The 13,051-nt window shown below is 49.2% G+C and overlaps 1 protein-coding gene across 1 annotated transcript; it reads right to left on the bottom strand.

Annotated features, from left to right (window-relative positions):
- Positions 1-5,137: 5,137 nt before the first annotated feature.
- Positions 5,138-10,808, bottom strand: LOC309378707 (acrosin-like). Its single transcript, XM_081927292.1, has 6 exons — positions 10,716-10,808; positions 10,308-10,404; positions 9,599-9,802; positions 7,354-7,628; positions 6,009-6,148; positions 5,138-5,771 (listed from the first exon to the last, which is right to left on the bottom strand). Exons 2-6 carry the CDS (start codon positions 10,379-10,381, stop codon positions 5,256-5,258), a joined length of 1,209 nt encoding a protein of 402 aa, XP_081783418.1. The 5' UTR covers positions 10,382-10,404; positions 10,716-10,808; the 3' UTR covers positions 5,138-5,255.
- Between the last annotated feature and the right edge of the window lie 2,243 nt (positions 10,809-13,051).

Genomic DNA, 13,051 nt, shown 5'->3' on the forward strand with positions numbered 1-13,051 from the left:
ACCTGACCAAGGTGATGGGGTGTGTGTCTAAGGGGACAGGAAAAGGGAGATATTTGAGCAAGGTCTGTTGGGAAAGAGAAGAAGGGAGAAGAGCTGAGATCCATCTTGGGCAGGCTGGCAGACGGTTGCCTACGCTGTTGCCTCTCGAAATGTGTGCACCGTAAGATCTAGACTCCCTCCATGTAGACTAGAGGTGTGACCAGGTGAATAAATCATATTTCTTAAAGCTGCAACAGTCTCTGCCATGTCTTCAGTTCTCCAAAGGAGCACAGACCCTGTGTGAGTGTCTGGGACCCCATGGGCTCTTGCTATCGCTTGGTAGAGAGAGGTAGTGTCAGGCATGGAGAATCCTCTCCTCCCCCAGTAGCACCAAAGGTAAGAAGAACAAGCATGTCCGTATTTATGGTTTTTATTCAGTCATCTGGTAGCAAGACAAAGAATCCATGTCTCCATGCAAAGGAGACATTGCCTACTCTGAGCCCCCCTCTTCCGTCCCCAACAACATCCTGAGTACCTATGGAAAGTCCCAGGTGTCACACTCCTCTGCAATCTGTGTTCTTGAATTCAGAGGGACTGACAGGACCTTGGGGAAGGAGGATCTCCCAGACTCTTCAGGGAGGTCTCTGCTTGCTGCTCCTTCCCTCTTCCCTCCTCCTCTACAATCTCGTAACTAGGCAATTCTTCATTCAGCTGTAATTTGACCCTGTCCCCTTCTCATCTTGTGTCAGGAGCCCAGGCTGCTTGATAACACAGCACACAAGTCATAGTTAGCTTGAAGATTTATTGCAATACAAACAATTAGCCTCGAACGTCTAACTGAGCTTCCATGTCTTACGAGTCAGTTGACCCTTCTGAAGAGTGCTTCCTGGTTCTGCTGAATATTCTGAACCTATGACCCTTACATTTCTGGGTTTATTTCCTATGTAATACCTTTCTCATATGTCTACTCTTTGGGTTCAGGGGATTTATTGCCACCTCTTCCAGTGAGGAAATGCTACCCCTCCTGTTTTCCAAAGCTGCCTGTGCTTCTTGAGCAAGCTGACTTCTCTCCCTCCAACGCCTAATCTACATTCCATTCCATGTCAGGGGAAGGAGGACTGCTCCCAGCTGTCTGACTGCTTCCACTCATGCTGTGTTTCTCTACTTGGGACAGATGTGTTCACGACATCTAGAAACTGCTGGAGACAAAGGGCGAGGGCGAAGCTTCCCACTCCCCCTCCTCTTCCAAGAGGAGCCGAGCAGACTGAGGGGACACTCCCCAGCCTTCCTGTTTGGTCCAGTCCCTGACATCACACCCCTATCCAGAGCTTTCCTCCCCCCCTTTCTTCCTCCCCCCACCCCTTCGATATTGGTCTGTTGGTGTGGTTCCTATGAAACTCCCTTTGCAATTCCAGGGCATTAACATGTTCTGCACGATTTTTCTTTAAAATCCGATTGTTCCAGGAAAGAAGTCAACACTCTCCAGCAACGGCCATGCGGCTTCGCTCCGCGAAAGAAGCAGTCGACTCACAGCACAGCGCCGCTTCCCTGTTCCGCTCCGAAGCCCCAAAAAGGGGCTTCCTTGCAAGCTGGGGGGGGCGCAAAAGGTGCCCGCCGAGTCCCCACATTCTCAGGCTTCACCGCCTGGGATTTAAAAGGGTCCCCGCTTCGCCGCAGCGGAAAGGACCCAATTTCCGCAGAGCCGATCCCCTCCTGATCAAAGGGAATCTGCCATTAGCTGATGGTGCTGACCCGGAAGTCCCATATTCCCACGATTTTTCTTTGGGCCCATAACCCTTCCATGCAATCAAGTATTGCAGTCTCTTTCGTGTCATGAGTGAGTCTAGAATCTGCTCTACTTCAAACTCCTCCTCTCCCTCTACCAGAACAGGAAGTGGGGGCGCTTGCCTGGGAGTTTGTTAGGTGTGTGCTAGCACTACTGGGGACAACACGGATCTTTGGAATACAGTGTGTATCTTCATTGATACTGGCAATCTGAGTCTGAAAGTACATTTCAAATGGCCCCTGCTGAGGATCTAGTTTCCTGCATCTACCTCTCTAGGGCAAATCATGTGTAGACAGCCACACCTGATCCCCCACCTTTAACTCACTGCCTGGTTGTCTGTGGGCATCTGCTGCTATCTTATACGACTCCTTAGCATAGTCCAAGCATTTCCTTAGCAAACTTCAGATGGCTGTTAAGTCTTCTATGAAGTCCTCTGCTGCTGGTACTGACACGGTGTTGGTCTGTGATGGGAAAGTACATGTATGGTATCTGTAACTGGCATAAAAGGGGGGTCGGCCGAGTTAATGCATGAAGTGCACTGTTGTACGCAAACACTGCCAAGGGCAATTTGGACACCCAATCATCTTGCTGGTAGTTCACATAACACCGGAGGTCCTGCTTAACATGGCGTTAGCCCTTTTCAACTCCCCATTGGTCTCTGGGTGTCAGGCTGAGTGAGGGACACTTCTACCTGGAGTAATGGCATGAGCTTCTTCCAGAACTGCAAGGTGAATTGGGTCCCCCAATCTGAAATCACTTTAAGAGGGAGCCCATGCGAATTAAATACATTTTCTACAAAGAGTTGTGCCATCTCTTGTGTGGTCAGCAGCCCCTTACAGGGCATGAAGTGAGCCATCTTTGTGAACAAGTCTACCCCCACCCAGATGACTGTCTTCTGCAGTGACTCTGGCAGATCGGTGATGTAGTCCATAGCTACAGCTTCCCATGGTCCTTGCGGTGTGGCTAGTGGTTGAAGCAATACTGCAGGTGCTTCCCTGGGTCTTTTTGCCCGCTGACAAACTTCACAGGCTTGGACGCATTCCTTGACCTTCTCCCTCAATCTTGGCCACCAGAATTGCCTCGTCACGTGGTATAGCGTTTTGTGCTGCCCAAAGTGTCCCACTGTAGTGTTGTCATGGCACTGACGTAGGATCTTGGCTCGGAGATCTCCTTCTGGAACATAGCGAGCTTCCCCTCTATACAGTAGCCAATCCTTTTCCATGAACCCTTCAGTGTCACCTGCATCTCCCCGCAGCACTACTAACTTGCCCTTCGCAAAAGCATCCTCCTGTGTCTCCAACTGGAATTTGGAAACTTCGACAACTGACCCAGCTGCTAACTGTAACTGCTCTGATTTCAAGATATGCTGATACACTGGAACTGGCTCATCATCCTGGTACTCCAGCTTCCTGGAAATAGCATCCGCCCTTTGATTCTGACTGCCGGACACATACTGTACTCTAAAGTCGAAGCTGGCAAAGAACAGCGCCCAACAAACCCGCCATTGATTGAGACGTCTCATTGTCTGCCCTTACTCCAGATTTGGATGGCCAGTGGTCACCTCCACCTGGTGTTGTGCCCCCTCAAGGAAATGTCTCCACACTTCAAGGGCTTCACGGATAGTCAAAAGTTCCTTTTCCCAAATGGTGTAGTTCTACTCGGAAGAAGTCAGCTTCCTAGAGTGGAAGGCACAAGGGTTTGGTTGCCATCTTGGTCCTCTTGCAGCAGCACCCCCCTGCTTTGTCAGAGGCATCTGTTTCCATGATCAGCAGCCAGTGAGGGGTAGCATGAACTAGGTACACCTCTGAGGAAAATATGGTTTTGAGCTGCTCAAACACCTCAGCTGTCCATGGAAGCACTTCTTGCACCTCAAGTAATCCGTGAGAGGTGCTGTGAGTCTTGCAGTAGTTGTTGGCGATCCTCAAGAATCTCTGAAGGTCTTTCTTAATCTTGGGTTCCTGCCTTGACACCACGCTTTGCACCTTAGCTGGATCAATGTGTACTCCCTCTGCTGTGAGGCAGTAATGCAGAAAATCTACCATAGAGACATGGAATTGGCATTTTTCTAACTTAGCATAAAGCCGGTGGAGGTGTTCTCTCAGCCTCTGCAGCACCTCTGCCACATGTCTCATGTGCTGTTCCTGGCTTTCAGAGAAGTTCAAAAGATCATCAAGGTAAACGACCATGAACTTATCCACCAGGCCACTGAGGATGTGGTTGATGAAGGCTTGGAACGTTGCAGTCCCTAACTGAAGCCCAAAGGGCATGACCAGGTATTTGAAGCTGCCATACCTAGTGCAGAACACTGTTTTCCACTCATCTCCCTCCCTCACATAGATCAGGTTATAATAGTTGGTAGAGGATAATGATTAGGAACCATGAGGGCATTGGTCTTCCTATAAAGGTAAAGGTACCCCTGCCCGTACGGGCCAGTCTTGACAGACTCTGGGGTTGTGCGCCCATCTCACTTAAGAGGCCAGGGGCCAGCGCTGTCCGGAGACACTTCCGGGTCACATGGCCAGTGTGACATCGCTGCTCTGGTGAGCCAGAGCTGCACACGGAAACGCTGTTTACCTTCCCGCTGGTAAGCGGTCCCTATTTATCTACTTGCACCCGGAGGTGCTTTCGAACTGCTAGGTTGGCAGGCGCTGGGACCGAGCAGCGGGAGCGCACCCCGCAGCAGGGATTCGAACCGCCGACCTTTCGATCAGCAAGTCCTAGGCGCTGAGGCTTTAACCCACAGCGCCACCTGTGTCCCCCGGTCTTCCTATAGTCCATGCATAATCTAAGTTCTGTAGTGTCCTTCATCTTCACAAATAGCATTGGTGCCTTGGAAGGTCTGATGAAGCTCTTTACCAGATTCTTCTCTAAAAACTCGCTGAAGGCTGCCATTTCTGTCTTGGACAGGCAGGCACCCATCTTTGGCAACAATATTTTGATATTTTTCTCAATATAGTGTTGTAAGTTGTCTTGAGCACAAGATTTGGGTTGGAGCAGGTGAAGAAAGACAGGGCTCAGTGTCAGAAGGGTGCAGCAGGACTTTTTAAAAAATGCCTCTGTTTTCTCACTCTAGTTAAAGTGGCAATTACTAAGAAATATTGTGTAACATTGGGGGAGGGTTTTTGTTTTAACAGGAACATAATGCATTTTATACATTTTGGATTCTTAAACATAGAATATCCTTCATCCTTCCCTTCCCTTTTTCTTGTTTTCTTTTTCCACCACTTCCATTTAATGGAAGAAAGATTTGGAGGAATTATGAACACAAGTAGGAGAATATGGCTCTGGATTTGGCCTTTTCCCAACACATTTCTCTGAGTTTAGGTGAGATGATGGTGCGAAAGACACAAAGACCCATTGCCAAATCCCAAGCAGCTTGCTCAAACCATCTTCATTTTATTATTCTATAGAATATCCGATGCGTATCATGGTGGCCTCTAGCCTGGCCCCTCTGCTTCATAATGCCTGCCCCCTGCCCCAGCTGCCCCTCTCAATCCTGCTCTCCTGAGGGCACAAGCAGATCGTAGTAGTCTTCGGAGCCAGGGTAGTACCCTGGTGGATCTGCAAACTGACTTCGAGGTGCCATCTGGGGCCTGGGCTGCTGATATCTATACCCTGACCTGTGGTCAGGCCTTGGGAGCCTCCCATAGTTCTCCCTCATCCAGGGAGGGATAGAGGATGTTGTGGTCTTTACCCAGGGAGGAAGCCCCCCACTCCACAGTGGGGGCCTCACCCAGGGAGGCCTGTGCTTTTTTGGCCTGGCTGTGGTAGGTGAAGTCCTGGGTTTGCGCGGTTTTGTGGCCTGCGCCAGCAGCGGAGTGGGTCTGGGAGCTGAGAGCTGCAGCTTAGAGTTCCTTTCGATCCAGCCTAGAAAGTACTGTGTGGAGATGAAGATGCTTGGCACCTTCGCTGTGCCACAGTACACGGGTCCGAAACTGGCGACTCCAATCACCCAGTAGCGCTCAGACCTCTCTTCCCTGCACATCAGGGGGCCTCCGCTGTCACCCTGGGAGGGAGGAAAGAAGGTGATGGAATGAGGTGCAGGCATGATGCCGTAGAGACCGAGGCAGAGGCTACTGAAAAGAGGCAAATAGGGTAAGGATACAAGGCTCAACCATCCTGTCAGGAGGCAGCACAGTGCACTAATTTCATTTATTTATTTCATTTATGGCCACTGGGTGCCACCCCCTTCATCAAGTGAGCACAAAATCCTGACTTTGGCTCCTGACCGTGGTTCACCTACCTTGCAGATTGCAATCTTTCCTTCTTCTTGTCCGGCACAGATGTTCTGTGTAGGGATCTTCCTGCGCCACCAGTTCCCACACTTTTTTCTGCTGAAGATATTCATTGGCGCTTCCTGCATGATGTCAGGAGGAGTGAAATCTGTGAGCAGAAAGTAGCGGGGTGGGAATGGAGATGACCAGGGGGTGCCCTGTCCATGAATCCTAACTGGGGCAGGGAAAGGAGAGAGGAAATGGGGAAACTCCTCAGAGCCATGCCTAGAAAGCAGACGTGTGGACAAGCCTTAAGACCTGCCTAACAGCTAGCTGCTCTCAGTCAGTAGACCAGCAGTGCTATTTTTCTAGAAGAGCCAGTGTGGTGGAGTGGTTAAGAGCGGTAGTCTTGTAATCTGGGGAACCGGGTTCGCTTCCCTGCTCCTCCACCTGCAGCTGCTGGGTGACCTTGGGCCAGTCACACTTCTTTGAAGTCTCTCAGCCCCACTCACCTCACAGAGTGTTTGTTGTGGGGGAGGAAGGGAAAGGAGAATGTTAGCCGCTTTGAGACTCCTGAAGGGGAGTGAAAGGCAGGATATCAAATCCAAACTCTTCTTCTTCTTCTTCTAGAAACGAGGTGCCAAAACTCACCACAAACGGCTTCCTAGGTCTCTTATAATGGCAATGGCACCCACCTGAGAGGTGCTGGAACAGAGTTCCAGTGAGTTATGGCTGCAAAAATCCCTGCTAACCATGCTTTTATTTCATGAATAGATATCCTGAGCCTTCAACCATGAAAATTCCAAAAGTGATAAATACAGCAAAAAAAAAAAAAAACCCGGTATAATTACAGGCAAGAACGAGGCAAATCTCCTCCATGGAAAAGAAAGGGGAAGTGAAACAGGGATGGAACACCCCGAAAGAAAACCTCTCCTGCAAAGAAGGAACCTTGTGCAGCCCAACCAGAAGCATTTATTCATTCAGAGCTATACTTTTTGCCATGGTCACTTCCATTTTATTTACTAACTTTCCTCCCACCGCAAGGGCGTGTCCACACTTCCACTGGTCCCTTGCCTAGAAAGCATGAGTCCAAGAGGTTTGTGCTCTCTAGGCATGAGTCTGAGTAGTTTTCTGCTTGCCCTGTTACTTTCCCCAGGGAAACCCACTCTTGACTGCTGAATAGGAGCAAACAGCAATCTGTGGATAATTCGATTGCAGGTTTCCCCAGGGGAGAAACAGCAGGATAAGCGGAAGTGCAGATGAGCCCTAAACCACCCTGGAAAATGCCGGCTGGCAGTGAAGGTGCAGGTGATGACTTTCTTTCAAACACTTCAGGGGAGCCAGTCCTCCTGCTTTTCACAAGTTTACTCTCACTTTTTGGCTGCAGGCCGCCCCAGCCGCTGACGTAGCAATGGCCGAACATCAAAACCGGCAGGCTTTTGTCAGGCAGGCAGGCTGGCTGGATGTAGTCGCTGCAGTTGACGGGCTCGTCCATCTCCAACAAGGCAATGTCTCTATACACCACCTCTCCTTGCTTCAGCTTGTTGTCGTACCTCTCATGTTTCACCAGCGTCCTGATGAAGCGCTGCTCAGTCTCGGGGCCCAGATTGCTGAGCCGGCTGGAGCCAAGAACAAGCTTGTACTGGTCTCTGCAGGTGAGACCAAGAACAGGGATATATGGCTTGTGGGAGGCTGCAGGAGCGTTCTGAAGTTGGGGGTGCCATTCCAAAGGGAGGGTGACAAAAGGCCAACCCCCGATCAGTGGCACCCTTTGGGACATGCGCCACGCCTCCAGGACGCGTGCCACACGCCCCCATGGGTGGTGCACAACGCCCCTGTGTGGCATGTCACGCCCCTGGGGGAGTGCCACACCCCCAGGATGTGGGCCACGCCCCCCATAGGGAGCACGTCATGTCCCCTGGGATGCACACTGCTCTAGGTAAGAGAGCAGGATGGGAGGCTGTTCTTGGACTCCCTGAATATCAGAGAAAGGATGGAGAAAAGATCCTCCCTCCCTCTCTCACAAGGGTGGAACACCTGGATATCCAGTGAAGCTGGCCCCACTTCCAAAAGGATATTGCAGAGCTGGAGAAGGTTCAGAAAAGGGCCACCACAACTATCAGGGGGTGTGGAGGGACTCCCCTAGGAGGAAAGGCTGCCACGCTTGGGACTTTTTAGTTTGGAGAAAATGTTGGGAAGAGGTGACATGGTTGAGGGTTGTTGGAACTATGCATGGTGCAGAGAAAGTGGAAAGAGAAATGTTTTCCTCCCTTTCCTGTAACGCTAGAAGTTGTGGACACCCCATGGAGATTCAGGAGAGACGAAAGGACATCCTGCATGCAGCATATAGCTAAGCTGGGGAACCTGGCCCCACGAGAGGCAGCCACGGGCACCAGTTTACGTGGCTTTAAAAGAGGACTGGGCAGATTCTGGGATGGTTATGCTCTTCCATCACAGTCAGAGGTAGCAATGCTCTCTGAAGGCTCCTGCACACTCCTGTTTGTTCCGTTTGTTCCCTTTGATTCTATGATTCCCTGTGATTTCTAGACATGGGTCTCAGAGGTTATTTTTTTTGATTTGATTTGATTTGTATACCACCCTTGATCACAAGATCTCAGGGCGGTCCACACGATAAAAATCCAAGGTGAAAACACAATAGTCAAAACAAAACAAAACGAAACAAGAACTCCGTTCCCACAAACATATTTTAAAAACTTGTAGAATATTAATCAGCTCTATAAAACAAAAAAGACAAATGCAAATTAATATGTAATACTTAAGAACAATAAACAACACCCACCCAAGTTATAACATCACCCCCATTAAAAGCACAATTTTAGCACAAGGGGGCTGGCCCACGTCCTCAGTCCTCGTTCCTGTGCCTGGCCGCTTTTCCTGGGGTAACCTGCCGTTTACATCTAAATCGGAGCGAGCATGGATTTGCAAAAAACCTGATTGACATTTGTTCTGATTCAGCGATGAACAGTGTGGGAGAAAGGAGAAGCCTCTCAGATTTGTGCCTACAGGTCAAAGGACAAATGGAATTGTGGGTGAGCCCTATAGTTCCATGAATCAAAAGGGGGTGGATCAGCCTGAGTGCCCACAGTCGCGGAGCTAGCTGCTCTGGCACCCAGAGTGGTGTGCACCCGGGGGGGGGGGGCTGGCATCCTAGGGGTGTGAGGTGAGCGTCCTAGGGGGCGCTGCCCACACCTAGCATCCTGGGGGGTGCGCGTCCCGGGGGTGCACTGCCCGCGATGAGTGTCCGAGGGCGGCAGCATGGTGATGTCACCCCCCCTCAGGGATGGCACTCAGGGTGGACCACACCCACCGCACCCACCTTGCTCCGCCTCTGAGTGCCCAGCCCTCTGAAGTTCCCAATGGGATGCTGGACCACCTGGACCTTAGTCCTGATCAGGTAGGGCAGTTCCTGGGCTGTAGACTCAACCATCCCAAGAGGACGGCTCTGTGTTCAGACAAACTGCAGTTCCTCCAAGTATCACCTGGAAGGCAGAAGAAGGGACTCTGCTTCCTTGAGATGCCCCCAGGCTGCTGGGATTGCAGATTCCACAACCCTCCCCAGGAACGGCCTTCTGCTAAGCAGACTTCCCTTTCTGCTTACATTCCTTTTGGGAAGCAGTGACCTGCACTGAGGACCCATTGGGGGCTGATGAGCGAACCTCCGCAGGAATGGATGTAGACTTTCCCTCGTCCTTTTGTCTGGATGCTGACTGTCCAGGGCCACATCCCTGGAAGAACATCGCTGCCGCCCATAATATGCATCAACTTATGGCTGCTTGCCAAGGGTCGTCTTCCGCAGATGCCACTGAAAAAGATAGAGAGCATCACCGGATCATGTGCATGATGTGGGTGGATTGTGCAGCTGGCATAAGAGACTCGGACATGCCTGACTTCCACACTTCCCCCAAAATGCTTTCTTGCAGCAGACAAGCATCTCTTTCTTGACCACCTCAACAGAGTGAAGTACAAAGCTGGAGACACCCATGGGACCAGATCCCTGTGCACCAGAGATCCCATTCACTGCCCATGAGCTAAGTCAGTTTTGGACAACATGGTGCCCTCCAGGGCTGGCAACCTGCAAATGTCCTTGCAGAAGGCAAGGGCTGTTCGTGTTAAGTAGAATTGCTTAATTCACACTGAGATGGGGAATGCTGAAAGGGTTTAACTGGAAGATTCCATTGAAGCACAAGAAGAGCTCTACAAGCACCTCAATGGGTTGGTTGATAATTAACTGCTATTGTTCTCTGCTAGCTAGCGCATGGGTGTTTAACCTTAGGTCACATGAGTAAGGTATTCAATGTGCAAATCACCATCTTGGGGAGTTGGTCTTTGGTTCTTTGTTCCCAGTCAGAGTGGATATCATGCAACTCTCCAGGAGATGCATAGCCTTAGGTAGGTGAATGCAGGCTGCAATGGGAGAGAGACACAGTTTTGATTTCTGGAAGGAGTAAGGTTATTAAAGCCATGGTTTTCCCAGTAGTGATGTATGGAAGTGAGAGCTGGACCATAAAGAAGGCTGATTGCCGAAGAATTGATGCTTTTGAATTCTGGTGCTGGAGGAGACTCTCACTTAAGAGGCCAGGGGCCAGCGCTGTCTGGAGACACTTCCGGGTCATGTGGCCAGCTTGGTTCCCCCCCCAACAAAAAAACTTCTTCCCTATTTTCTCTTTCCTTACAAAATGCCACCCATCATCCCCAAAGCCTCTTTGGCCCCTTACTCGCAGCTGCTGACCGTGGTGTTATGAGTGGGCTGGAATGCAGCAAGGAACAGAACAGAAAGGACCAACCATCTCATCCTTTGGGCAGCTCCCAAGGCTACGGGGTCTACCACCACACCTTTTCTTAGAATTCATGACATCATAAAACACATGAATCCAGGTTCTGTCCTGAGAGCATGTGGGCAGCCTGACATCATCACTGCTTTATGCTCCTCCTCCTCCTCTCTCTTTTTAAATTAATATTAACGGAAGCAAGATGGGCAAGATGCCCAAAAAAGGATGCACCAATTTTTAAATATTCCTTCTTTTCAGCTTGCACTTTTTTGGCCCAAGTTTGCATTTCTTTGTTTCATCCTCATTTGGACAAGACTTCCATTTTTTCAAGGAAGCTTTCCTGCCTCTAATAGGTTCCTAATAGCTTCCTAACAACAACAACAACAATTTTTTTTATTTATACCCCACCCAACTGGCTGGGTTCCCCCAGCCACTCTGGGCAACTTACAGAATATTTAAACATAATAAAGCAGCAAACATTAAAAGCTTCCCAATACAGGGCTGCCTTCAGATGTGTTCTAAAAGTTGTATAGTTTTTTATCTCCTTGACATCTGAAGGGAAGGTGTTCCATAGGGAGGGTGCCACCACCGAGAAGGCCCTCTGCCTTGTCTCTGGTTCCTGGACTCTGCTCTTTAGCCATGCTGGCATCCTCTTGGCCTGAGTGGTATTTTTTTGTCAAGTGCAACATACATTATTGTTGAGATCCGCTTATTGTGATTTTGAATTAACCCCTAAGTGTTCTGCAGGGTTTTTGCCTTTCACCTTCCTTTCTACCAGCTCCCTCATTTTGGGGAAGTCCCTTTCTTTGAAGTCAAACGTGACTACAATGAACTTACTTGGCCATTGTCCATTACATATATAAATTGAATTTGATAGCACTGTGGTCACTCTTCCCAATTAGTTCAGCAGCATTTTCATCTCTAACCAGATCCTGCCTGTCACTTGAGATAAAGCCCAGAGTTTATGTTCTTCTGGTCAATTCCATTACTAACTGTTCTAAGACAGACATTAAGTGTATCTATAAATGTTAGCTCTTTGCCATGTTTAGAAGAAATATGCAACCAGTCTAGAACATCTCCTCTTTGATTGCATTCTCCATCTCAAGATCACTGTATATACAGTATATACAGTATCTGAAAGACCTTTGTATCTTGAGGTTAGAAACGATGCCCAGAAACTGCCATTGAAATTCTACTTAGTATTGATCCAGAGCAGGGACGTGGGTGGAGCTGTGGGTTAAACCACAGAGCCTAGGACTTGCCGATCAGAAGGTCAGCGGTTCGAATCCACGCAACAGGGTGAGCTCCTGTTGCTTGGTCCCTGCTCCTGCCACTCTAGCAGTTTGAAAGCACATCAAAGTTCAAGTAGATAAATAAGTACCACTCTGGCGGGAAGGTAAACAGTGTTTCTGTGCGCTGTTCTGGTTCGCCAGAAGCGGCTTAGTCATGCTGGCTACATGACCCAGAAGGTGTATGCTGGCTCCCTCGGCCAGTAAAGTGAGATGAGCACCGCAATCCCAGAGTCGGTCACGACTGGACCTATTAGTCAGGGGTCCCTTTACCTTTACCTTTATGGATCCAGAGCAGAATCCAATGTATAGTTAGCAGAGTAACAACTTTAACACATTGCAGGATTTATTTATTAATTTTTTAAAAAAATACCAGATGCAATTGTATTTCATCCAGCAGAGCTTTACTGCTACTGAAGGCAATTGAGCCTAATAGTCACAAATCCAATGCAATCAGGATTGGCACTGTCCATAAGAAATCCAATTGCAGCAGACTTGACCTAAACTTATAATAACTTAAAACTCAAGGGCATGCAGTGCCTGCACCTCTTTCTTGTTGTTGCTAAAAAGTGTGGCACTTATGGTAACAACTTCATGGTGAGTACCATGTCTAGGGAAAAGGCACTGATTGGAAGGGTCATTAAGTTCAACCTCCTGCAATGCAGCCATCTCAACTAAAGCATCCAAGAGAGATGACAGAAAACCTCCAGCTTACTCATCTTGGCTCAGAAACTTCTCGTATTGCCATAGTGTTACCTGCCACCTCACGACCCTTGAACTCCCCATATACGACCCACTGCAACCGCACCAACATATACATTAGAGGAAATTCACACTAAAATGCTGTGTGTGTGTGTGTGTCCCCACCTGCCACGAATGAAGAATTCTCAAACTGAGAAAGGAACGTAAGACTGCGAAAATGAGGGAATGAAATGGACAGCTCCTCCCACTCATAATCCCATACCAAGCAATAGAATAAGCAGGGAGAGCCAG

Source organism: Podarcis melisellensis (assembly GCF_964234715.1).
Source record: "Podarcis melisellensis genome assembly, chromosome: 10".
In the NCBI taxonomy this organism is placed as follows: domain Eukaryota; kingdom Metazoa; phylum Chordata; class Lepidosauria; order Squamata; family Lacertidae; genus Podarcis; species Podarcis melisellensis.

Coding starts and splice junctions, on each gene's coding strand:
- LOC309378707 (XM_081927292.1), bottom strand. CDS start 10,381: ATGCATCTCCTGGAGAGTTGCATGATATCCACTCTGACTGGGAACAAA. Junction 9,803..10,307: donor AAGACCAACTCCCCAAGATG/GTGATTTGCACA, acceptor TATCTTTTTCAG/TGGCATCTGCGGAAGACGAC. Junction 5,772..6,008: donor GAAAGATTGCAATCTGCAAG/GTAGGTGAACCA, acceptor CCTCCCTCCCAG/GGTGACAGCGGAGGCCCCCT.